At 55.8% G+C, this 27261-nt stretch overlaps 1 protein-coding gene across 1 annotated transcript; it reads right to left on the reverse strand.

Annotated features, from left to right (window-relative positions):
* Positions 1–3526: 3526 nt before the first annotated feature.
* On the reverse strand, positions 3527–5990 carry csu861 (GDSL esterase/lipase LTL1). Its single transcript, NM_001147823.1, has 3 exons — positions 5309–5990; positions 4140–4392; positions 3527–4042 (listed from the first exon to the last, which is right to left on the reverse strand). Exons 1-3 carry the CDS (start codon positions 5930–5932, stop codon positions 3810–3812), a joined length of 1110 nt encoding a protein of 369 aa, NP_001141295.1. The 5' UTR covers positions 5933–5990; the 3' UTR covers positions 3527–3809.
* Between the last annotated feature and the right edge of the window lie 21271 nt (positions 5991–27261).

Raw genomic sequence — 27261 nt, forward strand, 5'->3', positions numbered from 1 at the left:
GTAGCTGCCGTCGAGGGACATGAACTCGAGACTCCCAAAGCGGAGCACCGTCCCAGGCTGAAGAGGCTGCTCAAGATTGTCCATCTGGAACCTCACGGGAAAGTGTTGTTTACACGCAGCGAACCCCCTACCTAGCGCGCCAACTGTCAGCGTTTCGGACCCGGGGGACCCTCAACCGAACCGACTAGTGAATTTTGTGCCGCGTGTCCCTGCCCAGATGGGTTGATGCAAGATGAAACACAAGAGGAGGGATGAGGCTTATATTATCTTGCACCGGGGTGCTTGCAGTAGGGGCTACAAGCTTCGCGAGAGAGGGAATGAGTCCCAGGTCTCTTGAGAAGTCTAGTGTTGCGGAGTGGAGTTCGATGTTTGAGTGAGTTCGTCTACATCGTCCTTGCCGCCTCCGCCTCCTCCGGGAAGGCCCTGGGCATCCCCTTTTATAGATACAAGGGGATGGTCCAGCTGTACATATGGGGGTGTAGCTATGTGATAACGTGGCCAGCGGAGAAGTGCTTGAGCCCTGTAGAAACGTAGCTAGCGGTGCGGCCCTGGGTCCTGATGACGTTTCTTTGCCTTCGTAGAGAGCTTGAGAACAATCGACGTCATGGACGCATGCAGGGAACCATCATTACCTGTTGCCGGAGTAATCTAGATGTGACACCGGTCTTGTTCCTTCGTAGCCTGAGGCGGCTAGCTAGAGGTAGGGTAATGATGTATCTCCTGTAGCGTAGTCGGTCCGAGGCCGAGGTCAGGCGAGGTGGTGACTTCTCCTGAGGCCGAGGCCGAGGTCGGGCGAGGCGGAGACCTTCTCCCGAGGCCGAGGCTGAGGCCGAGGCCTGGGGTCGGGCGAGGCGGAGCTCCCTGTTGCGCCCGAGGCTAAACTCGGGAGAGGCCGTGACTTACTGTTGTTAGTCTTACTCTTGTGGTTGGCACAGTAGTCGGAATGGGGTGAATAGTGTTGTTTTCCTGTCAGAACGATCAGTAAAGGGGCGAAGTGACTGCGGTCATTTCGACCTTGCCAACTGAGGCGCGCGTGTCAGGATAAGGTGTCAGGTGATCCTTGCATTAAATGCGCATGCGATACGGTCGGCGGTAAGGCGATTTGGCCGAGGTTGCTATACGACAAAGTTTGCCCGAGCTTAGCCTCGGGCGAGTCGGGGGTGCGCCCGCTGCCTGAGGAGGCCCTCGGGCGAGGCGTGAATCCGTCCGGGACTACTGTTCTTGCCCGAGGCCGGGCTCAGGCGAGACGAGATCGTGTCCCTTGGTAGATGAGGCTTTAACTTTGCGCTGTGCTTACCAGCCTTTACGGTCTGTTTTGAAGATATTTTTCTGCCATGCTTAGGAGTATTGGGGGTACCCCTAATTACAGTACCCGACAATGGGGAACCTAGTAGCACCTTGACGGTAGAATACAGAAAGAAAACTGGAGCTGTGTATGGTTCCTCTTCATTATTTTTGTAAGAAAGTAAACTACTATAGGAGATGGGATACATATATATAGACTCAAAACTCTATCTCTAATAGGCTGGCAACCTAATAGTGGTGTCGGCCCGTCTACGGATACACATAGGAACGCACACTGTCTAACATTCCCACTTAGTCGCAATGGAGGCACCGCACACGATGAGACTAGAGTAGAGACCGAAGGTAGGAGTCGACGGGTTGAAATCCCTCCACAGTCGCATCGTCATGATGGTGTTAATGTTGCGACTGGAGTAGAGAATGGTGTGCACTCCATGTAAATGATAGCCACTGGATGCTGAGGTAGTCGAAGGCGAGGTGCCAAGGTGGCACATGTCAGAAGACACACAGTAGTAGTCTGTTCTTCGGGAGGGCTCGATATTCGAGCGTCAACGGTCGGCAGGCGTGACACAACAAAAGAGCACCAGCAGATCAAGGACCTTCTTGTTTCTTCAATCGCTCGGTTGTCGAGGAGCCCCATCAGGAAAGCCAACGGCAGCGCATGTGTCTGCGTCAGTCAGGTTGGTCGCGCCCGCGGCACCGTAGAAGCGGTAATGACGGATCTGGTCGAGATGGCTACGGCAACAACAAATCCAGCCATGGAACACAGTGATCCAGCTAAAGGGATGACAGATCCAACCTGGAGGGTCGCAACAATGTGAATCCGACCGAAAAGGCCGTGCAGTGACGAATCCAATGAAAGTGACGATGAAAGGGGAAGGCGATGCGGCGGTTCCAGACAAGCAGGAGCCTGCGTTGGGCCTAGCACAAAGGGTTTGACGCCGACAACTCAAGAAACTTGGAGGACGGGGGACACTGTTGGGCGTCTCAGGCGAGGGCAAACAAACAGCAGCCTAAGCACCGAAGGCGCCTGCGGCCGGGCAGGGGGACGTTGGCGGCGCCACCGACCTAGATATGGCCGGCCAAAGGAGAGGTCGCGGCGAATGCAGCAGGGGAGGTCGTCGCAAACTCGTAGTTGAGGAGGAGGCCGGCACTGGGGAAGAGCACGTCGGCAACCCGGCCACCATGGGCGCTCGCCGGCTATGGGCACGCCGGCAGGGGCCGCTGTCAGGGGGCAGCGCTCCCAGTGCTGCAGGGGGGCAGCGGGAAGGGGAGGAGAGCCGGCGGAGGCGCGGTCAGAGGAGGGATCGGGGTCGGCTGCGCAGGGGAGACAGGGAAGCCGCACGGCCGCGCCGAAGGGGGAGACAGAGAAGGTGTGGTTAGTGACCCTTCCCCAGCACGGAATTACATGTGGCTTCTGTTATTGTCTTTTCTTTTTTAGGAGAAGAGTGGGAGAAATTAGCCAGAGAAGCTGGGTTCTGTGCAGCGAAGCTTTATGAGCTTGGTTGAGGGCTTGAGGCCTTGAGGGCTTACGGGGAACCTATTAGTAGCACTCGACGGTAGAATACAGAAAGAAAACTGGAGCTGTGTATGGTTCTTCTTCATCATTTTAGCTGATTGTATGCCCTTGTATAGTCTGCTGTTTGAGCCTGTGCTTCTGTAGTGCATCAACGTTTTGGCCATAATCAGATGGACCGAAACGTATACGCTGATGCGCGTGCCAGTGCAGATTAGACCGACATGTGGTCTAAAGAGCACTGCCGGTTCGTTTCAGTGTCTGAGAGCATGTGGGAAATTCCAGCCTTTCACGGTTTAATTTCACCGCATGGCTCGATCATTTGTACGGTTCTCCGTTTACTCGGTCCCCATGCCGACGGGTGAGATCTGTTCTACTGGGTGCCCATTACAGGACGTACGTATTTGTCAGCGTCGTCTTCATAGCTCGTACCTACTCGCTCCGCTGCCATGGCCCATGGTGCACCGCGCACACGCACATAACTGTGCCCAACGAATATACGCCGTTGGCAATGAATTCACGGTACATATAATTGTACCAAAAGTTCGGGATCACACTACAAAGTGCAACAAATTTAATTTCTTGAATTAATCGATCGGGCGGACTAGGTGGTAGTGCCAGTACTTGCTAATTTCTGAAGTTCCTATAGCTAGCCCCTGCCAGCCAAACAATCTGCTGGATCAAAGAAACTTGACATACAGCTGTATTATATTGAACCCATGCATCTCTAATAAAGGATTAATTTCTCACCATCAATTCACGTCAATCTAAACCACAAAAAAGAAGCTTCATGAACATAACCAATTACCAATGACACGAACTTATACTAGTAGTATTACGCATGCATGCAGTAGCTATGTGTGTCGTCGTAGTCGTAGTATAGCTGCCAGTGTCCGGACGCGGACGGATCAATGGCAGATTAGCAGCTAGCCAGCTGGGATTGAGATGGATGGATGGATGGATGGAGGTCGAGGCACGCCACGCGCAGGGCCTAGTTCCTGTTGTCCATGGCGAGGATGGTGCTGATGTTCATGGGGCTGATGTGGTCGGTGGATCCGTGCATGAACTGGCCGACGATGATCCGGTTGGCGCGCTCCGTGGGGTGGAACGCGTCCCAGTACGCGTACACGTCCCGGTTGGGGCACACGTTGGACGCCGGCGTGCATAGCCCGATCCCGTTGTAGGGGCCCTGCCCGCAGCACGCCACCTTGGACGTCACGAACCCTGCACAGGCAGGGTTTAGTTAGGGTCGTCTGAATATCATTTACAAACACGTACGTACAGCTAGCAGAAGAAACACAGCGCGCGCGTACGTACGTACCGTAGTCCTGCGGGTTGAACATGAAGTCGAAGCTGACCCGGTTGGTGTTGGCGGCGATGAAGACGTCGGCGCCGATGTCGGCGTTGAGCTCCGAGAGCATCTGCACCAGCTGCGGGTTGAAGAGGTCGGCCGCCTCCGTGAGGTCGCGCGCGCACTCGCCGTCGACGCTGTGCATGGCGAGCTCCGCCGGCACGCACCCGATCATCCCGGTGCCCGTCACCACCACGCGCCGGGCCCCGAGCTCGTACAGCCGCTGCGCTCGCCCGCCGTCCACACAGCACACGGTACAGTGTTCCGATTTGTCAGAGGGCACGTCGTCACAAATATATATACTACGGCCGCGAGCCCATCTGCTGCCCATGACGAAAAACATATATATGGTGCATGCATGCACGACACGACGAGGGACGACGACTGTTCTTGCAAGTTGGCGAATTGGCTGCCGAGTGGCCACAGTAATTGATGAATGACACCCAACCCAACCACCTAGCCTACGGGTACAACAGTAAATGTCACGTTCGTGTGTCGTTTCTGTTTCATCAGTGCATCGCTGTGACGTGGGCTGGGATTAAATTGTGGGCCATTTTTGTGGTGCTGGTTAAGGGAGTAGGCCAACGTTTTACATGCATTACTCGATCTTACTCTAAGAAGAGTGCATGCATGGTCATTAGTACTTCCAATTGTGTTTTGTGTACGTTCTTCGGATTTTTGACCCTAAACCCTAATAACTACTTTACTATATTAAGCTTCGTATAAATATATACTAGGTAGTACGGTAGTTGTTTGTTCTGCTGGACGGACAGCACTGGAATGAGAGTGAGTACTACCATGCGACACTGGGGGGCTGCAAATGCTTCCTAGGGAACATATATATCAGGCTGCTGCCACCCAAACTGGCTGATGCCTGAAACTCTGCAGGAACTGTCTTGCAGAAGTATGGAGCAATTAGTGTGGCCGTGATGGCCATGCCATGCCAGTTACTCGGAGCACATACTGCCCAAAATTACGCACTACCAAGAAGCATTCATCAGCTACATTGTTTTGCGTCGACCACCTCAGCTCTTCCCGGAATCCAACGCCAACAGTGGGCTAACTACCGACCCATATCTTCTTGTTGCTTCAAGTAATTAATGTCTTTTGTTTTGGAGAGGAATGATTAAATTATTTACCGTGAGGATCTTCCTGTACTCGGAGATGAGGTAGGGGACGTAGTCTTGGATGGCAAACTGGCGAGAGCGGACGGAGAAGGGCACCAGGTAGTAGTTGTTGACGAAGTCGTTGCCGCCGAGCGTGATGAGCACGAGCGCGTCGCTGACGGCCTGCCGCGCCGCGTCCTCGTCGCCGACGAACGCCGCCAGCCTCTGCTGGTACTCCTGGAAGTTGCGCAGCTGCTGCCCGATCCTGATGATGTTCACGAACTGTATGCCGGTGTCGTTGAGGATGCCGACGCCGGCGGACGCGAAGTTGGCGCCCACCAGGAGCTGGGCGCCGCGGAGGTCGGGGCTCAGGTACGGCAGCGCGGGCTGGGAGCCGAGGTGCTCGCTGATGATGTCGGGGATGTTCAGCCCGTTGGAGAACCGCCCCGTGGCCATGTGCGTGGGGAAGTCGATCCCGTAGGGCGGCGCGTCGGCGCGCGCCGTCGTCATCAGGTAGTTGTTGTTGCCGTTGTCCACGAGGGAGTCACCGAACACGAAGAAGGCGCGCGGCAGCGCCGCCGCGGACCCGGACCCGGACCCGAGGAGGAGCGCCACCACGGGGACGAGGAAGGTCGTAGTCACGAGCAGAGCGTCCATTGCGCGTGCTGCCGTGCTCGGACACTCACACTGATGAGACGAGATCGAGTAGTGAGGTCGAGAATTGATTGATTGATGGGCGCGATCGAGCGGGCGAGCTAGTACTGGCAGGTGGCGTGGCGCACGGGGACTGAAAGGTGGCGCGGCGGTGTCCCTCTTGTAGACGAAGAGAGATAGAGTAGGGAGAGAGAGAGAGCCCGAGCCCGGGCGCGAGTTAAAGACGGACGCGGGCCAGTTGGGTTGGGTTAGCAGCGGGCGGGGGGTAGGCAGGCGGAGCAATTGCATGCTGGGCATACAGGGACGGAACGCAAGCTAGGGTTGCGTCGCAGTCGGTGGGTTGGGTGGCAGCTAGACTGCGGCGCTTGGCTTTGGCGCGTAGACAGGCGTGGCGGCGGCGCCCGTGCCTGCCCGAGCGAGCGTACGTGACATGCATGGCTGACAATGGGGTAGGTTTGCCTCGGATCATGTGCCACTGCCACTGCTGGCGGCAGAGAAGGGTCGCTCGGGCATCAAAGCCGGCGCCATAGAAGGGAATAATCCCCCTTTCCCGGCCGGATGCGGACGGGACGGGTGTTCAGGGTTTTCCGAATTCAGACAGCGCGGGTCGCGTCCCTTATTTGTTGGGCATCAGTATCAACACACACACGGCCTGCTGGGTGCCTACAAGAAATGGTGCAGTTATCGCCTTAGATTTGTGCCATACACTGCTAGTAGTATACAGTAGATACAAAGGCCAACTGTGTGTTACTTACATTACAGAGATAAGAAAAAGAAGGACGATGTTGGAGGCACGGTTGGTGGGCAGGTAGGTCATCGTGAATCGGATGAAATCAAAAGGACGGACAGCACTATGCAAAAGCCCTCATCAAAACCTCAGTTAATACGCATTTATTCTCAGTCGACTGAGCAACAAGGATCCATATACTCCATAGTAGTATTTGCTTTATTTATAAACTACAAGTCATTAATTTCTATATTTTTTAAGAGTAAAAGTTGTTAGACTTTTAAGATTTTTTCGCTAGTAATACACATTCACCCTTGTGTCTTGCTTACGTTGCACAAATTAATTCGGTTGCATCTCATACGTACGTACGTTGCCAAACTTTAAACCGAGTGGTGACAGCCAACTAAATTCGTCCTGAACCTCCGTAATCGCGCAGCACCAGTACTGAGTACTGTACGTACATGCCAACACACAGTGAAGTTTCGATACTAGCTCCTCCGTGCACTAGTACGCGAGTGTATATTAATTAGTATATCAGGCACGCGCAAGCGAACGACCGTACCTAATTTGCTTAACCTACCGCTTCGAAGAACGAACGAAGCCACTCGCAAAGTCGCATCACGCGCACTGGACTGCACAAGACAGACTACATATATGCATGCATGCATGCATGCATGCATATATATATACAAGCTAAGGCTGAAGAACAGGAGCGGGCCCACATAGTAGCAAGGGTACCCATTATTGTTGGCAAAATAATAGATATACATATACATGTTAGATATATACACTCTTATTTCTTCGGTTTCTGGGGAAACTGAAATAATTGAATTTATGAGACTTTGGGAAGCCATCCATGAAGTCCATATAAATATTGAGGAAGTAGACAAAATCAGATGGCGCTGGACATCAGATGGCGAATACTCTACCAAGAGTTCTTACCTGGCTCAGTTCCACGGGAGTTTTGCCAAGCTCAAACTTTCTCCAGTTTGGAAGGCGAAGACGGAGCCTAAATGTCGATTCTTTGCATAGACCCTCCTCCATAAAAAATTTCTAACGGCCAATAATCTTCAGAAGCGAGGTTGGAATAATGATCCTATCTGCAAGCTTTGTAAGCGTGAATCGAAGACGGTGGGCCATCTAGTAAAAGATTGCATATTCACAAAATCGTGTTGGAGTTGGCTCAGCTCGTGGTGCAACCTCTCCTCTCTGCCAAAGTTGGACCAGTGCTAGTCGGTCTATGGATGGTGGAGGAAGTGCAGACTAAAAATAGAGAAAACTGCTCGCAAGGAATTCGATGGTCTCTGTATTTACTTTTGGTGGGAGATTTGAAAAGAAAGAAATCGAAGAATCTTTCATGGTCTTGAGAAGAGCGAGCGAGAAGTGACCAACTTCGTCAAAGAAGATTTCAACCCGCAAAGAGCTTCTAGTTAGTTTTAGCGTTTTGTTTGTGTGGTGTGCTGGGTTTTTAGTGGGCTGTTTTGCTAGTGCTTCTTTTCTTTTCTTTGCCCCCCTCTACCCTAGTGTTGTCTTTCCTTTCCAGTGTTTGTAAGTGTCCCTTTCTAATATATTTTTGGCCAGGGCAAAGCTCTTGACGTGTCCTTTTTTAAAAAAAATATTACAAAAAAACATAAAATATGCAGTTCTGTTCTCAAATTCGCATTCCATGTCTCGTTTTTTCATAAAGCATCAGGCTCATTGAACGAGCCAACCAGCACCTTGTCTTTCATGGCTTGGTGGGTGCCCTTCAGTTTGCCGCTTACTTCAAGGCTTCAAGGGCTCAACCTCTGGTGGCGGCACGCCAGCGTGGGTTTGCAGGAGTGGAGGCGCCACAAAGCCGGACTACCGTGTCGGGGGCGGGAGCGTGAAGCGAGTGAGCAACCGATGGCCTGACCTCGACGCCTGCTGTGCCGCTCGCCGAGGCTCAAGGGAAGGAGCTACTCGTCTGTGCATGCGAATCAATTATATATATCTAAAGGCTCTTTTAATAGACTTTAGGCCATCAATTATATATGACTAAGGCTACTAGGATAGATTTTAGACTATCAAAACATTTTTTGCTCTAGTAAAATTTCGAATTACCATTGTCCAAATCCTGGACCCGCCCAAACTGAAGAACACGTACGCCGAGGCTTTTTCAGGAACAGCCCCTACCTAGGTAGCCGCTCTTCGTACCCGCGTCTTTAATTCGGAGAGGTTGACAGGTAAACAGTAGTAGAAAGGGGGAAAAAAGCTTCTACTAACCCCCAGCTGAAAAGTAGAAAAGTTCTGCCGGCCGGGCGGCCTCCGTTTTGTGCCGCTACGTATTCCAGGCAGGCAGGGAGGGTACGCGTATTCCAGCCAGGGATTAGCCGGAAAATGCACGAGGCAGCCCCCCCTCGCGTACAGTACTCGCGTCTGCCGATCGGATCGGATCGGATGGATCAACCAACCCGCAGTTTTCATTTACTGCCGGGGGTACCCTACCCTACAGTGAGTGACTCCTCGCTTCGCTGCCTCTGCCTGCGAGCGACGCCAAAGCAGGCGCAGCAGCGCCATGTGAAGCCCATAAACCCAGTGGGGTAGAAAATTTTTAGGGCATGTTCGCTTAGACCAATCCAGAGGGGGATTGGAGGGGTTTAAATCCCCGTCTAGTCAAAAATGGCTAGGCAGGGATTTAAACCCCTCCAATCCCCCTCTGGATTGGTCTAAACGAACAAGCCCTTAATGAGCTCCTCCTCCACCCAGCCACCCTAGCTAGAGCGTCGGCCGCCTGCGACAGGCCACTGGGCTGCAGATAAAACCTTTGAACAAGTCATCACCGACGCCGGGCACTGCGCGCTCCGCGGTAAAACCAAGTCACCGACGCCGGGGACGGGCAGAGATCGGATTCGGTGCCGTGGTACGTACGTGTACGTACACCTAGACCTAGCGTTAGACCAACTCCAGCAGTCTGCCTCTCCGTATCCCTAAAACGCACGGCCAACACATTCTCTCTCCTCTCTGTATCCGTCTCCGTTTCCAGCAACACTCCCCATCCCACTCCGCATGCAGTCTATGACACCTGGGGCCCGCCAGCAGGCGCGCGCGCACGCAGAGAGCTGCGGAGAGGAGAGAGAAAGTGTGGAAATGGGGAGCGCAGGGACACGGCGTCCATTTTGCGGAGAGTGATGCGGAGCCTGCTGGAGCGCGCAATAGTGTTTCAGACCGTGCAAAATGCGGATGCGGAGTGGGATACGGAGTCTTGCTTGAGTTGGTCTTACCCCCACCCCGCCGATTGTACGAAGTTACAGTTTACAACCATGGCTCCTAGAAGCTGTCTTGCAGTAGCAGAACACAGTGCCTCGTTTCGAACGCTGGAGACCCGGAACAGCGAGCAAATAGCACATTGGAGGCATTGTCCGCGGGATTTCTTGGAAGCATTCTTTCGCATGAGAGCACCATGCAATCATGGTCACAGAACTACAACTTTGCCTGGAGCCTGGACGACTGACTGTGGCAGTGATTTCAGGCACACGCACTCGCGCGCCGTGTTTACCTGCGCTCGATGCATGAACGGCGAGCAGCAGTCTGGCCACCAGCGTCTCACACAAAAGTCCGACGACCAACTTATGTTCCTGTTTTGGTAGCCATCGACATAATCATATGTCCGACAGATCAACCTGACAGCCGTCAGAAGTGACTGGACATATGGAACGACATGTCCACGCCGTTTCATTCTATATGGAACGATGATGCATAGCCGCGTCCCTAGGGACCTCGAACATGTTAGAAGGTTCCTAGATGAACATGTTGACATGAGCCTAGAGGAAAGTGATGGAAACAAGTTCCTATTTTATCCGTTGGTTCCCACTAGTGTGAGTCATGTACAATTCCTTCCTACCAACATCTTTAGAAGTTTAGTGGAGACAGAGTTGTGTCTCACGAGGCACAACCTTTCACTGGAGCTACAGGGGAAGGTCTTTGTCGGGGACCATAATTAGGGGTACCCTCAAGACGCCTAATTCTCAGCTTGTAACCCCCATCAGCATAAAGCTGCAAAGGCCTGATGGGTACGATTAAGTCAGGGATCAGTCCACACGAGTGACTCGATCACGCTTCGCCCGAGCCTAGCCTCGGCCGAGGGCAGCCGACCTCAAGAGACTTCCGTCTCGCCCGAGGCCCCCCTTTCTAACGGCGGACACACATCCGGCTTGCCCGAGGCCCTAGCTTCGCTTAGAAGCAACCCTGACTAAATCGCTGTGCCGACTGACTAGGTTGCAGGAGCATTTAACGCAAAGGTGGCCTGACACCTTTATCCTGACACGCGCCTCCCCGGCAGAGCCGAAGTGACCGCTGTCACTCCACCGCTCCACTGACCAGTCTGACAGAAGAACAGCGCCGCCTGCGCCACTCCGACTACAGTGCCACTCGACAGAGTGAGTCTGACAGGCAGTCAGGCCCTGCCGAAGGCGCCATGGGAAACTCCGCTCCGCCCGACCCCAGGGCTCGGACTCGGGCTAAGACCCGGAAGACGGCGAACTCCGCTCCGCCCGACCCCAGGGCTCGGACTCGGGCTAAGACCCGGAAGACGGCGAACTCCGCTGCGCCCGACCCCAGGGCTCGGACTCTGGCTAAGACCCGGAAGACGACGAACTCCGCTCCGCCCGACCCCAGGGCTCGGACTCGGGCTAAGACCCGGAAGACGACGAACTCCGCTCCGCCCGACCCCCGGGGCTCGGACTCGGGCTAAGACCCGGAAGACGACGAAACTCCGCCTCGCCCGACCCCAGGGCTCGGACTCCGCCCTGGCCTCGGCCAAACGATCTCCGCCTCGCCCGACCCGGGGGCTCGGGCTCGGCCTCGGCAACGAAAGACAGACTTGACCTCGGCTTCGGAGGAGCCCCCACGTCGCCCTGCCTAGGGCACAGGCCCGCCACGTCAACAGGGAGCGCCATCATCATCCTACCCCGAGCCGACTTGGGTCACGAAGAACAAGACCAGCGTCCCATCTGGCTAGCTCCGCCGGATGGGCAATGATGGCGCTCCCCAAGCTCTGTGACGACGGCGGCTCTTAGCTCTCTTACGGCAGCAGGACGACGTCAGCAAGGACTCGACCGCTCCAACAGCTGTCCCTCCGCCAGGCTCCATCGCTCCTCCGACAGCCACGACATCACGCCAGCAAGGTGCCAAGACCTCTCCGGCTGCCACATTGGCATGTACCTAGGGCGCTAGCTCTCTCTCCGCTAGACACGTAGCACTCTGCTACACCCCCCATTGTACACCTGGATCCTCTCCTTACGACTATAAAAGGAAGGACCAGGGCCTTCTTAGAGAAGGTTGGCCGCGCGGGACCGAGGACGAGACAGGCGCTCTCTTGGGGCCGCTCGCTTCCCTCACCCGCGTGGACGCTTGTAACCCCCCTACTGCAAGCGCACCCGACCTGGGCGCGGGACGAACACGAAGGCCGCGGGACTTCCACCTCTCTCACGCCCATCTCCGGCCACCTCGCCTCTCCCCCCTTCGCGCTCGCCCACGCGCTCGACCCATCTGGGCTGGGGCACGCAGCACACTCACTCGTCGGCTTAGGGACCCCCCTGTCTCGAAACGCCGACAGTTGGCGCGCCAGGTAGGGGCAGCTGCGTGCTGACGAACAGCTTCCCGTCAAGCTCCAGATGGGCAGTCTCCAGCAACCTCTCCGGCCCGGGACGGTGCTCCGTTTCGGGAGCCTTGAGTTCATGTCCTTCGACGGCAGCTACGACATGATACTTCTTCCGCCGCCGCGCGACAACGACAATGGCGGCCGACAACCCGCCCGCCGGTGGCGGAATCGGCGACATCTTCCCCGCGTGGTGGAAGAACAACATCCGAGCTCGCTCCGTCCTCTCCCCCGCCAACGGAGGAGGAGGCGAGGCAACCAAGGCCAAGCGGGAGGCCGCGCTTCGTCGACTGTCGAGCGAATCGACGTCCCCAGCGCCCCGATGGAAGGCACGCCGGGCGTTGACCTCGCGTTCGAGACTGAGGCAGGCGTCGTCCCCCCGCGACACGCTGATCCCGAGCAAGAAGACGACGCCAGCGCGCTCGCGGAAAGCCTGCAGGACGTCGCCCTCGTACCTGAGACGACGGTGCAACCAGTCCCCGATGTGACTACGTCGCTCCTCGTCGACCAAAAGGTACCGACTAACTCCCATCTTACGTCATTTCGACTCGGCCTCAACCCGCCAAACGACCTCGCTTTGGCGGGCGCTCTCATCGAGGCGAGTGCAACCCCACTGGGGTTTCGTATGTGGTCGCCTTGGGACCGGTTGACGGACGTCTCAACCTACGGGCCCTCTGGGTCCGAGGAAGATGACGATCCCAGCATCTGTTGGGATTTCTCCGGACTTGGCAACCCCAGTGCCATGCGGGACTTCATGACCGCATGTGACTATTGCCTCTCCGACTGTTCCGACGGAAGCCGCAGCCTTGGCGACGAGAGCTGCGGCCCAAGCCGCGAATGTTTCCACATCGAGCTAGGGGATCCCTCCGAAGGCAACCATCTCGGCATGCCGGAGGATGGTGATCTTCCTAGGCCGGTGCCTCGCGCCGACATCCCACGGGAGCTAGCTGTGGTCCCCGCTCCGGCGGGGGGTTACGACCCACAACCCGAGCAAGTCCGCGAGGCGCAGGCCAGGCTCAACGAGGGAACAAGAGCGCTTGAGCCGATCCGTCGGGACGTCGGGCAGGTATGGGCGGGCCAACCCCCGGCCGGAGAAATACGTCACCTGCCCCAAGGTCTCCAGCACCGCGTCGCCAACGATGTTAGGGTCAGGCCGCCGCCCGCATCCAGCGGGGTTGGCCAGAACCTGGCAGCCGCAGCGATGCTCCTCCGCGCGATGCCGGAGCCATCAACCATCGAGGATCGGCGAATCCAGGGAGAGCTCAAGAATCTCCTGGAAGGCGCTGCGGCCCGACGGGCCGAGAGCACTGCCTCCCGAAGGCAGGGGTACCCCTCGGAACCTCATGCCGCGACTTCCCGATTCATGCGGGAAGCCTCGGTCTACACCGGGCGCACGCGTAACACCGCGCCTGCGGCCCCGGGCCACCTCGGCAACGAGCACCATCGACGCGACCGTCGGGCCCGCCTCGACGAAAGGGTGCGCCGAGGCTACCACCCCAGGCGTGGGGGGCGCTACGACAGCGGGGAGGATCGGAGTCCCTCGCCCGAACCACCCGGTCCGCAGGCCTTCAGTCGGGCCATCCGACGGGCGCCGTTCCCGACCCGGTTCCGACCCCCGACTACTATCACGAAGTACTCGGGGGAAACGAGACCGGAACTGTGGCTCGCGGACTACCGCCTTGCCTGCCAACTGGGTGGGACGGACGATGACAACCTCATCATCCGTAACCTCCCCCTGTTCCTCTCCGACACTGCTCGCGCCTGGTTGGAGCACCTGCCTCCGGGGCAGATCTCCAACTGGGACGACTTGGTCCAAGCCTTCGCCGGCAATTTCCAGGGCACATACGTGCGCCCCGGGAATTCCTGGGACCTTCGAAGCTGCCGGCAACAGCCGGGAGAGTCTCTCCGGGACTACATCCGGCGATTCTCGAAGCAGCGCACCGAGCTGCCCAACATCACCGACTCGGATGTCATCGGCGCGTTCCTCGCCGGCACCACTTGCCGCGACCTGGTGAGCAAGCTGGGTCGCAAGACCCCCACCAGGGTGAGCGAGCTGATGGACATCGCCACCAAGTTCGCCTCTGGCCAGGAGGCGGTCGAGGCTATCTTCCGAAGGGACAAGCAGCCCCAGGGCCGCCCATCGGAAGAGGCTCCCGAGGCGTCAGCTCCGCGCGGCGCCAAGAAGAAAGGCAAGAAGAAGTCGCAATCGAAACGCGACGCCGCTGACGCGAACCTTGTCGCCGCCGCCGAGTACAAGAACCCTCGGAAGCCCCCCGGAGGTGCAAACCTCTTCGACAAGATGCTCAAGGAATCGTGCCCCTACCATCAGGGGGCCCGTCAAGCACACCCTCGAGGAGTGCATCATGCTTCGGCGTCATTTCCACAGGGCCGGGCCACCCGCCGAGGGTGGCAGGGCCCGCGACGACGACAAGAACGAAGATCACCAAGCAGGAGAATTCCCTGAGGTCCGCGACTGCTTCATGATCTATGGAGGGCACGCGGCGAATGCCTCGGCTCGGCATCGCAAGCAAGAGCGCCGGGAGGTCTGCTCGGTGAAGGTGGCGGCGCCAGTCTACCTTGACTGGTCTGACAAGCCCATCACCTTCGACCGGGCCGACCACCCCGACCATGTGCCGAGCCCGGGGAAGTACCCGCTCGTCGTCGACCCTGTCGTCGGCAACGTCAGGCTCACCAAGGTCCTGATGGATGGGGGCAGCTGCCTCAACATCATCTACGCTGAGACCCTCAAGCTCCTGCGCGTCGATCTGTCCTCCGTCCGAGCAGGCGCTGCGCCCTTCCACGGGATCATCCCTGGGAAGCGCGTCCAGCCCCTCGGACGACTCGACCTCCCCGTCTGCTTCGGGACGCCCTCCAACTTCCGAAGGGAGACCCTGACATTCGAGGTGGTCGAGTTCCGAGGAACCTACCACGCCGTACTGGGGAGGCCATGCTACGCGAAGTTCATGGCCGTCCCCAACTACACCTACCTGAAGCTCAAGATGCCGGGCCCCAACGGGGTCATCACCGCCGGCCCCACGTACAAACACGCGTTCGAATGCGACGTGGAGTGCGTGGAGTACGCCGAGGCCCTCACCGAGTCCGAGGCCCTCATCGCCGACCTGGAGAACCTCTCCAAGGAGGTGCCAGACGTGAAGCGCCATGCCGGCAACTTCGAGCTAGCGGAGACGGTTAAGGCCGTCCCACTCGACTCCAGTGGCGACACCACCAAGCAGATCCGGATCGGTTCCGGGCTCGACCTCAAATAGGAAGCAGTGCTCGTCGACTTTCTCCGCGCAAACGCCGACGTCTTTGCGTGGAGTCCCTCGGACATGCCCGACATACCGAGGGATGTCACCGAGCACTCGCTGGATATCCAGGCCGGAGCCCGATCCGTCAGGCAGCCTCTGCGCCTCGGTCATCAAGGAAGGGTCGGCCTCGCCTCGGCAGAGCCCGACCCTCCCTCGGGGGCTAAAAAGGGGGAACCCCTCTGCGTCAAGATTGAGCATACTCCTCCGTGTCAAAAATTTTCAATCAAAAAAGGGGCCTCCTGCGTTCTCCCGGCTATGTCAGAAGCAGGGTCTCGAGGAGCGAACGCAGGTACATGCAAATGGCAAGGCCGACTGAGCCGAGGAACTCCCGTGCCTCCGGGTTAGGGATACCTCACTCATCACCTGCCACGAAGAATGGCCCAACTCGAGAAGCCACCCTATTATTGACAAGCTAGGACGAACATGCAGATGGAAAGAAAGGAGAGTACGACTTCATGCAAGAAAGACAAAGTGTTCAGGCCTCAGCAGCCGCGGTGAGACGCACATCCAACAAGAAATTGTTCAAACGAGAATTAGGCGTCGCCTTGGGAAGGAGCCGCGCCCTCAGCTCCATCCCCGCCGTCGGTGGGGTCCATCTCGGCCTCCGGCGACGTCGCAGGGGGAAGGATCTCCGCCTCAAAGGTGGTCGCCAGCACCGCGCTCGGACCCGCGGCGACCGCGTCAAGCCGCTGGACCTCCGCTAGGGCAGCATCGTCTTCGTCAGGAAGACAGTACCCCTCACTAACCCGCTCCAGGTCCACAACGTAGTGGGAAGCAAGCACGGCGAAGGCCCGCCTGACGCCGTGGTGTAACGCCTCGCGGACTCTGCCGCGCGCATGATCACCCAAGGCTCGAAGGTGGCTCTGAGGGGAGCTTCCTGAAGGGACGTCGCCGGAGCCGAGGACACGATAAAAGTCCGAGACGGCCTCGGACATGGCCGCGAGGTCCGCCTCCCTCTGCTCGGCAGCTCCGGCAAGCGCCTCGGCGAGCGCCTTGGCGGACTCGTCAAGGGCGGACTCAAGCTCTGCAAGCAACCAGGAGAAATACCTCAAGCACAAGCAAAGGAAACGGACAAGAACAAGAACCAGGGAGGACCAAGACGTACCTCCGGCTCGGGCACGATGCTCCGAGGCCGCGACCTGGGCCGCGGCTAAGTCAGCCGCGAGGGTCTCGGCTCGGCTTTCGGCCTCGGCAGCCCGGCCCTGAGATCGGTCCCGTTCTTCGACGACCTGGACGAGCTCCAATCGCTGCCGTTGCGCCTCCGCACGCGCTGCTGCCGCCTCGGCTCTCAGGTCGGCGCAGAGCAGCTGGAGGTCCGCCACCTTGGCATCCTGCTGAGAAAGGCGCGCGATAGCCCCGGCGAGCGAGGACCTCAGGGATCGCAGCGAGCCCCAGACATCAACCTCGAGGCGGATGAACGACGACTTGGCGGCGCTCCGGTCCGTCAGATCCTGGGGAAAGGAAACAGGGCGTCACGACGAGTGTCTCGCTCACAAAAGGAAAAAGGTATGCCTGAAACCGCTACCTGGAGGATTTTGGGGACGTCTCTGCAGAAAACCTCCAGCGACGACCAGAGCGACCCCACCGTTGCCTCTGCACACTCGCGGAGCTCACCCCAGGACTGGTCCTCCTGCTCATCATCGAGAACGAAGACAGGGTCCGAGGCCTCGCGGGTCCGGAATCGGAGCAACGGGCGCCGGGCCTCGGGGCTCCGCCGCACAGCGATGAGGCTGTCACCCGGCTGGACGGATCGCGCGTCCATGCCCACCTCTTCTGAGGTCTTGGGCGCCGACGCATCAGCCATCCCGACGCTGGCAGCAACTGGACGCCCTTCGACAGGGACGGCAGCAACCTCGGCGGTGGCAGGCGCCGGCATGACCGGCACAACAGGCGACCTCAGGGCCACGTGGGCGTCAGCCGCCTCCTCAACCACGATAGCCGCCTCGGCTGAAGAGCCGCCCTCGGGAGCCCGCTCCTCAGAGACCGGCGACGCCCGAGCCCCCTACGGTGAAGTACCCCACGAAAGGGTCGGCTGAATGGCGCTGGCCACACAGTCTGGCGCCGTCTTGAGGGCCTTCCGAGGTGCCAGGTCGGTCTGGCCATGACTTCGCTTGCTGGACATAAAAAAAAGAGGAGGAAAGAAAGATCACGACCGAGACATATGAATGGGAAGCCAAGACGAAGACATTCCGAGATACTCACCCGCTTCGGGCCATGATCCACCGCGCCTGGGGGGAGCCTTCCTGGATCCCGGCTCCCGAAACAGCCGTCGAGGTCCGCTTCGCCGGCACCTTCGGCACCACCCTTGCTTGGGGCGCCCGGGAAGCAGATTCCCCGGGCACGGCCGCGACGACTTGAGGGTCACCCCCATGCGCCGCCGACACGAGCGGCGACCCCTGGGGAACAGACGCCTTGGCCTGGACCTCCGGAGCTGCCTCAGCTCCTCCGGCTGAGGGGTCAGGTGACCTCTCGGTTTGCCCCCGTGCCTCGGGTCGGGAGCCCGACGCCCCGACTTCGGGGGCTGACGGAGTCGGCCCGCTCGGGGGCTGGCTCGACGGCTCCTGGCCACACCCCAAGCCGGGGCTGAGGCCGAGACGGGCGGCCATGTCATCCTCTTCATCATCATCATCGTCATCATCGTCGTCAGGCGTCTCCGGCGACGGCTCCCTCGGGAGTCCGTCCCTGTCCTGCTGGCGACGGCGCTTCTCCAAGGCGTCCTGAGCCCGCCTCCGCTCGCGGGCCCGGGCCTTCTCCGCGTCCTTCTTTTTCTTCTTCTCCTCCGCGGCGACCCGCCGCGCTGCACGGTCCACCGCGTCCTCCGGGACCCGTGGCTGGGAGGGTTTGTGCCACCCCACATCCTAAAAGGAGGGGAGAAAGGAACCCGATCATAAGGACCCGGAGTGACCCGATATACGAAGAAGGAAGGAGCGAACACTCGCCAAAGTTACACACCCCTGGTCGGGGCGCATCCGAAGCTGGGAGTATGCGTGGGGGTCCGGCTTCCCCATCGCAGCCGACACCCGCCATTGAAGGGCGTTGAAGGGGAGAGGATCAGGGGACATTCGCGAGCCCTCCCAGTCAGCTTCCGGGGTCATCTCCCAGAGCGGCAGCCGCCGCTCCGCCAATGGAAGCACCCTCCGACGGTGGATAGCGGCGATCACTCCCGCAGCGGTAAGTCCCCCCTCCCGCAACTCCTTCAGGGCCTGGAGAAGGGGTTCGAGATTCTTCTGCCTCTCGTGCGGGGTCCCGTGGCGCCAGGCGTCGGTGGCAGCAGTAACTACTCGCTGGGAGAACGGTGGGAGCAACTCACCGTCATTCCGGAGGTAGAACCACCGGCGCTGCCACCCCTTGTTCGAAGACGCAAGAATGGCAGGAATGTACTGCAACGCCTGCGACTGCCTCAACAAGAGAATGCAGCCGCCGGCCCACACCGCTGCTCGGATCCTCCTCTCCGCCGTCGACAAGGCGAAAGGCTCGACGAGGAAGAGATGAGTCCACAAATCCCAATGAGGGGCGACCCCCAAGTACCCTTCGCATACCGCTACGAAGATAGCGGCCTGCGAGATGGAGTTGGGGGAGAGGTTGTGCAACTCCACCCCGTAGTGGAACAGGATGGCCCGCATAAAGCGGCCCGTCGGCACACCAAATCCCCGCTCATGGAAGGAGACTAAGCTCACGGCGTACCCCGGCGGTGGGGACGGAGCGGCTCCGCCCACGGGAGGAATCCACTCTGGCCGCTGCTTGTCGGTGAGGGGGCGGAGCAAACCCTCGCCAACCAGCTCCTCCAGATCACTCGCCGTCACCATGGAGAAAGGCCACGGATCGCGCGGGGGGATTATGGTCACTCGATCCGCCATCACCAAAATGGAGGAGACGGCGGCGCGGGGGGCAGGGAGGGCGGTTTTCTTCTTCTTCTCCGACTAGAGTTTCCCGGGTTGCGAAAACCTAAAGGGAAAAGAAGGGAGCAGAGCAAAGAACCGTCACCAGACCCGCTCTCGAGTATATGAAGGCCGGGGCGAAACCGTTTCCAGCACACCGCCCGGACCGGACGCGGGATTCAAAAAAGCGCGAAGCGAAACAGCCGTTCCTCGAACGGCTCGCGCACGCGTAACGGCCGCCCCGCCAACCGCTCGCCCCGTCGCATTAACTCCGCGGCGGGACAGGCGGCGCCTCTGGCAGGAAAAGCGGACGACGCTTCGCCTTCGCCGTAATAACCGCGTCAAAAAGAGGTACGCCACGTCGTTCGATTTCGTATCCTTTTCCTTTTTTCCTCTTTTTCTATCTCTTGCAACAGGGACCGGGAAAGGGGGATACCCCGAAAAGGATCCTTCTCCGCGAAGGAACCGGGCTCCGAGCCCCCCTACTGATCAGAGGTTCGAAGACTGGCCCTCCGAAGGGTTCAACAGTCGCCTCAGATCGCGTGGGCCCGACACCCACTACTGGTCAGGGGTTCGAAGGCCAGCCCGCCGAAGGGTTCCATGGCCGCCTCAGGCTACTCGGGCTCCGCGCCCATTACTGATCAGGGGTTCGAAGGCTGGCCCCCGAAGGGTTCACAGTCGCCTCAGACACTGAGCGAGGGATGACCAGGGGTACGTTCGATACATAACCGAGGCTCGGGCTGCGCTCCCGAGGTACCCTAGGACATTTCCGAGACCAGCGGGAACGATCTTGTAACGGAATCCCATCGGAGGGAGGCATCGAGCCCTCGGACCCCGTCGCCAGGGGACCGGGTCCGGCAAATCACCCGCAGGTACTTTTGGGCGTGCCTCTGGGCCCCTAGCCGACCCCCAACGAACGGGGCACGGACGTCCACTCAGATTACCCGCTTGCAGCTCACCGGAGACACCATGTTCGGTGCCCGTCGAGGGTAACATGGCGCTCTCCCCCCCTCCTCCTTGCGGAAAGGCGACGTAGGGGCGTATGTAAAAAAGCCGAGTCTGTCCCTGATCGTCCTCTCGCCCTGTGCAGAGGCTCGGAGGCTGCTCTCGCAAACCCGGCTCCGGCCAAACCGTTGACAGCGTCAACATACCAGCCCGAGAGCTTGGGCCCCGACCGTGCACCCGGGCTACGGCCAGTTCGCATGAGGGAACGACCAGACCAGCCGAAGCATTACGCAAGGCATTAAGACCTCGAAGGAGTGTAACCACTCCTCCGAGGCCTCGGGGGCTACACCCGGCGGGTGCGTTCGCGCGCACCCACCGGAACGAAATGCAACCGAGAAAGGCTGGTCCCCTTGCAAAAAAGTGCGACGGAAGCCTCCAAGCGAGTGCTATCACTCCCTTCGAGGCTCGGGGGCTACTGTCGGGGACCATAATTAGGGGTACCCTCAAGACGCCTAATTCTCAGCTGGTAACCCCCATCAGCATAAAGCTACAAAGGCCTGATGGGTACGATTAAGTCAGGGATCAGTCCACACGAGTGACTCGATCACGCTTCGCCCGAGCCTAGCCTCGGCCGAGGGCAGCCGACCTCAAGAGACTTCCGTCTCGCCCGAGGCCCCCCTTTCTAACGGCGGACACACATCCGGCTTGCCCGAGGCCCTAGCTTCGCTTAGAAGCAACCCTGACTAAATCGCTGTGCCGACTGACTAGGTTGCAGGAGCATTTAACGCAAAGGTGGCCTGACACCTTTATCCTGACACGCGCCTCCCCGGCAGAGCCGAAGTGACCGCTGTCACTCCACCGCTCCACTGACCAGTCTGACAGAAGAACAGCGCCGCCTGCGCCACTCCGACTACAGTGCCACTCGACAGAGTGAGTCTGACAGGCAGTCAGGCCCAGCCGAAGTGAGAGCACCTAGAGGGGGGGGTGAATAGGTGATCCTGTAAAATCTTAACTTATAGCCACAAAACTTGTTAGAGGTTAGCACAATAGTTGCCAAGTGGCTAAGGAGGAGATCTTGCACAAAATGACAATCACAGAGAAGACACAGAGATTTATCCCGTGGTTCGGCCAAGTACAAAACTTGCCTACTTCCACATTGTGGCGTCCCAACGGACGAGGATTGCAATCAACCCCTCTCAAGCGGTCCAAAGACCCACTTGAATACCACGGTATTTTTGCCTTGCTTGTCTTTATCCCACTTGCGAGGAATCTCCACAGATTGGAGTCTCTCGCCCTTACACTTAAGATTCACAAAAAGCACGGAGTAAGGGAGGGAAGCAACACACACAAATCCACAGCGAAATGCGCACACACACGGCCAAGAATCGAGCTCAAAGACTATCTCACAGTTTCTCACAAGAACAGAGCTCGAATCACTTAGAATCACAAACGGATGCGCAAAGACTGAGTGTGGATGATCAAGAATGCTCAAGAGTTGCTTGGTTCTCTCCTCCATGCGCCTAGGGGTCCCTTTTATAGCCCCAAGGCAGCTAGGAGCCGTTGAGAGCACATCTGGAAGGCTATCCTTGCCTTCTGTTGTCGGGCGCACCGGACAGTCCGGTGCACACCGGACACTGTCCGGTGCCCGATTTGTTTCCATAAAAAGCTCATCCGACCGTTGCTTTCTGATGCAGATCTGCGCACAGTTGGCGCACCGGACATGTCCGGTGCACACCGGACAGTCCGGTGTATCTTTCCGACCGTTGGCTCGGCCACGTGTCGCGCGCCGATCGCGCGGCCGACCGTTGGCCTGGCCGACCGTTGGCTCACCGGACAGTCCGGTGCACACCGGACAGTCCGGTGAATTTTAGCCGAAGTCGCCGGAGAAAAACCCGAGAGCGGCTGGTTTGCTCCACGCTGGTCTGGCGCACCGGACACTGTCCGGTGCACACCGGACAGTCCGGTGCCCCAGCCCGAAACAGCCTTTCGCTGTACACAGCCACTCTCCACTTCTTTTCTTCTTCTTCCTGTTTCTAACACTTAGACAAGATATTAGTACACAAAACCAATGTACTAAGGCTTAGAAGCATACCTTTACTTGTGATTTGCAACTTGTCCATCCATGGGCATAGATTCACATTTAAGCACTTTGTGTTTGCACTCAATCACCAAAATACTTAGAAATGGCCCAAGGGCACATTTCCCTTTCAATCTCCCCCTTTTTGGTGATTTATGCCAACACAACATAAAGCAACTAGAACAAGTGCAAAATCACTTCAAATGGAACTCAAATTTGAGTTTTATTCAATTTTGGCATATATGGATCATCCTTTGGCACCACTTGGTTTGTTTTTGCAAATCAAACTCAAATCTCTATCTCTAAGTCAAACACACATGTTGAAGCATAAAGAGAGTCATTCCAAAGAAATTTGACCACGGATTTCAAAAACTCCCCCTTTTTCCCATAATCAACATTTCTCCCCACAAGAAGCCAACTTTTGACAAAAGAGACAATACAAGAGTTTTGACAAACCAAAAGCTCGATTATACTTTTTCAAAATTTCTCAAGTGGTAGCTGATCCATTTATTGCTTTGGCCTTTATTTTCTCCCCCTTTGGCATCAAGCACCAAAACGGGATCAATCTTGGCCCTTTAACCCCATTGCCTCACCAAAATCTTCAATTAAGAGTATAAAGGCAATAAGATCATAGAGATGAACTTGGAATAAATTACCCTCTCATCGGAGTGCAGTGGAAGTCTTGCATGGACCAAGTTCGCCTTTCCCCTTTCAATTCACCTTCGAGACTAAATCAAGCAAACTCAAGCAAATGGTTAGTCTCAAAGGGTCAAGTTGTAACACATCTCCCCCTAAACATGTGCATCACTTTGCAACGGACTTGTGAGGTCCAGGGAGTGTTTGTACAACTTGAGCACCACAATAAGCAACAAAATGCAGAATGAACATGATCAAAGGCATAAACACATGTATGCTACAGTTCAATCCAGGTTCCGCGAATCTAAGACATTTAGCTCACTACGCAGCCTGCAAAAGGTCTTCTCATCTAGAGGCTTGGTAAAGATATCGGCTAGCTGGTTCTCGGTGCTAACATGAAACACTTCGATATCCCCCTTTTGTTGGTGGTCTCTCAGAAAGTGATGCCGGATGTCTATGTGCTTTGTGCGGCTGTGTTCAACAGGATTTTCCGCCATGCGGATAGCACTCTCATTATCACATAGGAGTGGGACTTTGCTCAGATTGTAGCCAAAGTCCCGGAGGGTTTGCCTCATCCAAAGTAGTTGCGCGCAACACTGTCCTGCGGCAACATACTCGGCCTCAGCGGTGGATAGGGCAACGGAAGTTTGTTTCTTAGAATTCCATGACACCAGGGACCTTCCTAAGAACTGGCACGTCCCCGATGTACTCTTCCTATCGACCTTACATCCAGCATAGTCGGAGTCTGAGTATCCAACTAAGTCAAAGGTAGACCCCTTTGGATACCAGAGCCCGAAGCAAGGCGTAGCAACCAAATATCTAAGAATTCGCTTCACCGCCACTAAGTGACATTCCTTAGGATCGGATTGAAATCTAGCACACATGCATACGCTAAGCATAATATCCGGTCTACTAGCACATAAATAAAGCAAAGAACCTATCATGGACCGGTATGCTTTTTGATCAACGGACTTACCTCCTTTGTTGAGGTCAATGTGTCCGTCGGTTCCCATCGGAGTCTTTGCGGGCTTGGCGTCCTTCATCCCAAACCGCTTCAGCAGATCTTGCGTGTACTTTGTTTGAGAGATGAAGGTGCCGTCCTTGAGTTGCTTCACTTGGAACCCAAGGAAGTAGTTCAACTCGCCCATCATCGACATCTCGAATTTCTGCGTCATCACCCTGCTAAACTCTTCACAAGACTTTTGGTTAGTAGAACCAAATATTATGTCATCGACATAAATTTGGCACACAAACAAATCACCATCACATGTCTTTGTAAAAAGAGTTGGATCGGCTTTCCCAACCTTGAAAGCATTAACAATTAGAAAGTATCTAAGGCATTCATACCATGCTCTTGGGGCTTGCTTAAGTCCATAGAGCGCCTTAGAGAGCTTACACACGTGGTCGGGGTATCGTTCATCCTCGAAGCCAAGGGGTTGCTCCACGTACACCTCCTCCTTGATTGGCCCATTGAGGAAAGCGCTCTTCACATCCATTTGGTACAACCTGAAAGAATGGTGAGCGGCATATGCTAGCAAGATACGAATGGACTCTAGCCTAGCCACAGGAGCGAAAGTCTCCTCAAAGTCCAAACCTGCGACTTGGGCATAACCTTTTGCCACAAGTCGAGCCTTGTTCCTCGTCACCACCCCGTGCTCGTCCTGTTTGTTGCGGAACACCCACTTGGTTCCCACAACATTTTGCTTCGGACGAGGCACCAGTGTCCAAACTTCATTGCGCTTGAAGTTGTTGAGTTCCTCTTGCATGGCCAACACCCAGTCCGGATCTAGCAAGGCCTCCTCTACCCTGAAAGGCTCAATAGAAGAGACAAAGGAGTAATGCTCACAAAAATTAACCAATCGAGACCGAGTAGTTACTCCCTTGCTAATGTCACCCAGAATTTGGTCGACGGGATGATCCCTTTGAATCATCGCTCGAACTTGGGTTGGAGGTGCCGGTTGCGCTTCTTCCTCCATCACTTGATCATCTTGTGCTCCCCCTTGATCAATCGCCTCCACTTGAGGTACCTGTACGTCACCTTCGGTTGGGGAATGCACCATAGTTGAGGAAGAAGGTTGATCTCGTTCATCTTGTTCCTGTGGCCGCACTTCTCCAATCGCCATGGTTCGTATAGCGTCCGTCGGAACATCTTCTTCATCTACATCATCACAATCAACAACTTGCTCTCTTGGAGAGCCATTAGTCTCATCAAATACAACGTCGCTAGAGACTTCAACCAAACCCGATGATTTGTTGAAGACTCTATACGCCTTTGTATTTGAGTCATAACCTAACAAAAACCCTTCTACAGCTTTGGGAGCAAACTTAGAATTTCTACCCTTCTTCACTAGAATGTAGCACTTGCTCCCAAATACACGAAAGTAAGATACATTGGGTTTGTTACCGGTTAGTAGCTCATACGAAGTCTTCTTGAGGAGGCGATGAAGATAGACCCTGTTGATGGCGTGGCAAGCCGTGTTCACGGCTTCCGACCAGAAACACTCGGGGGTCTTGAATTCTCCAAGCATTGTCCTTGCCATATCGATTAGCGTCCTGTTCTTCCTCTCTACCACACCATTTTGCTGTGGTGTGTAGGGAGCGGAGAACTCGTGCTTGATCCCTTCCTCCTCAAGGAACTCCTCCACTTGAAGGTTCTTGAACTCGGACCCGTTGTCGCTCCTCATCTTTTTCACCTTGAGCTCAAACTCATTTTGAGCTCTCCTGAGGAAGCGCTTGAGGGTTCCTTGGGTTTCAGACTTATCCTGCAAAAAGAATACCCAAGTGAAGCGGGAAAAGTCATCAACAATAACTAAACCATACTTACTCCCTCCTATGCTCAGATAGGCGACGGGTCCGAAGAGGTCCATATGCAGCAGCTCCAGGGGTTTTGAAGTGGTCATCACGTTCTTGCTGTGATGCGCTCCTCCCACTTGTTTACCTGCTTGACAAGCTGCACAAGGTCTATCTTTTTCGAAATGCACGTTAGTCAAACCTATCACGTGTTCTCCCTTTAGAAGCTTGTGAAGGTTCTTCATCCCCACATGTGCTAAGCGGCGATGCCACAGCCAGCCCATGCTAGTCTTAGCTATTAAGCATGCATCTAGACCGGCCTCTTCTTTTGCAAAATCAACTAAATAAAGTTTGTCGTCTAATACACCCTTAAAAGCTAGTGAACCATCACTTCTTCTAAAGACAGACACATCTACATTTGTAAATAGACAGTTATATCCCATATGACATAATTGACTAACAGATAGTAAATTATATCCAAGACTCTCTACTAAAAATACATTAGAGATAGAATGCTCATTAGAAATTGCAATTTTACCTAATCCTTTTACCTTGCCTTGATTCCCATCACCGAATATAATTGAATCTTGGGAATCCTTATTCTTGACGTAGGAAGTGAACATCTTCTTCTCCCCCGTCATATGGTTTGTGCATCCGCTGTCGATAATCCAGCTTGAACCCCCGGATGCATAAACCTGCAAGGCAAATTTAGGCTTGGGACTTAGGTACCCAACTCATGTTGGGTCCTACAAGGTTAGTGCAAATATCCTTAGGGACCCAAATGCAAGTTTTGTCTCCCTTGCATTTTGCCCCTAACTTCCTAGCAACAATTTTCTTATCCTTTCTACAAATAACAAAGGAAGCATTTAAAGCACAATAAATTGTAGAAGGTTCATTCACTACTTTCCTAGGAGCATGAATAACATTCTTTCTAGGCATAGCATTTTTCCTAGACATATTTCTACCATGCATAAAGGAAGAACTATGAGCATCAAAATCATCATAAGCATTATAACCCCTATAAGCACTTCTATCATGATACAAAAAAGCATGGTTCTTTTTAGTGCTACTAGCCATAGGAGCCTTCCCTTTCTCCTTGGCGGAGATAGGAGCCTTATGGCTTGTCAAGTTCTTGACTTCTCTCTTGAAGCCAAGCCCATCCTTAATTGAGGGGTGTCTACCAACCGTGTAGGCATCCCTAGCAAATTTTAGTTTATCAAAATTACTCTTGCTAGTCTTAAGTTGAGCATTAAGACTAGCTAATTCATCATTCAATTTTGAAATAGAAACTAAGTGTTCGCTACAAGCATTAATATCAATATCCTTACACCTAGTGCAAATTTCAACATATTCA

This window comes from Zea mays, chromosome 2 (genome assembly GCF_902167145.1).
Source record: "Zea mays cultivar B73 chromosome 2, Zm-B73-REFERENCE-NAM-5.0, whole genome shotgun sequence".
Taxonomy (NCBI): domain Eukaryota; kingdom Viridiplantae; phylum Streptophyta; class Magnoliopsida; order Poales; family Poaceae; genus Zea; species Zea mays.

Bases quoted from the DNA above. Each gene is read 5' to 3' on its own strand.
- csu861 (NM_001147823.1), bottom strand. From the start codon at position 5,932: ATGGACGCTCTGCTCGTGACTACGACCTTCCTCGTCCCCGTGGTGGCG. The intron at 4,393-5,308 runs GTAAATAATTTA...GGGCGAGCGCAG, and splicing joins AGTACAGGAAGATCCTCACG to CGGCTGTACGAGCTCGGGGC. The intron at 4,043-4,139 runs GTACGTACGTAC...CTGCCTGTGCAG, and splicing joins GTTCAACCCGCAGGACTACG to GGTTCGTGACGTCCAAGGTG.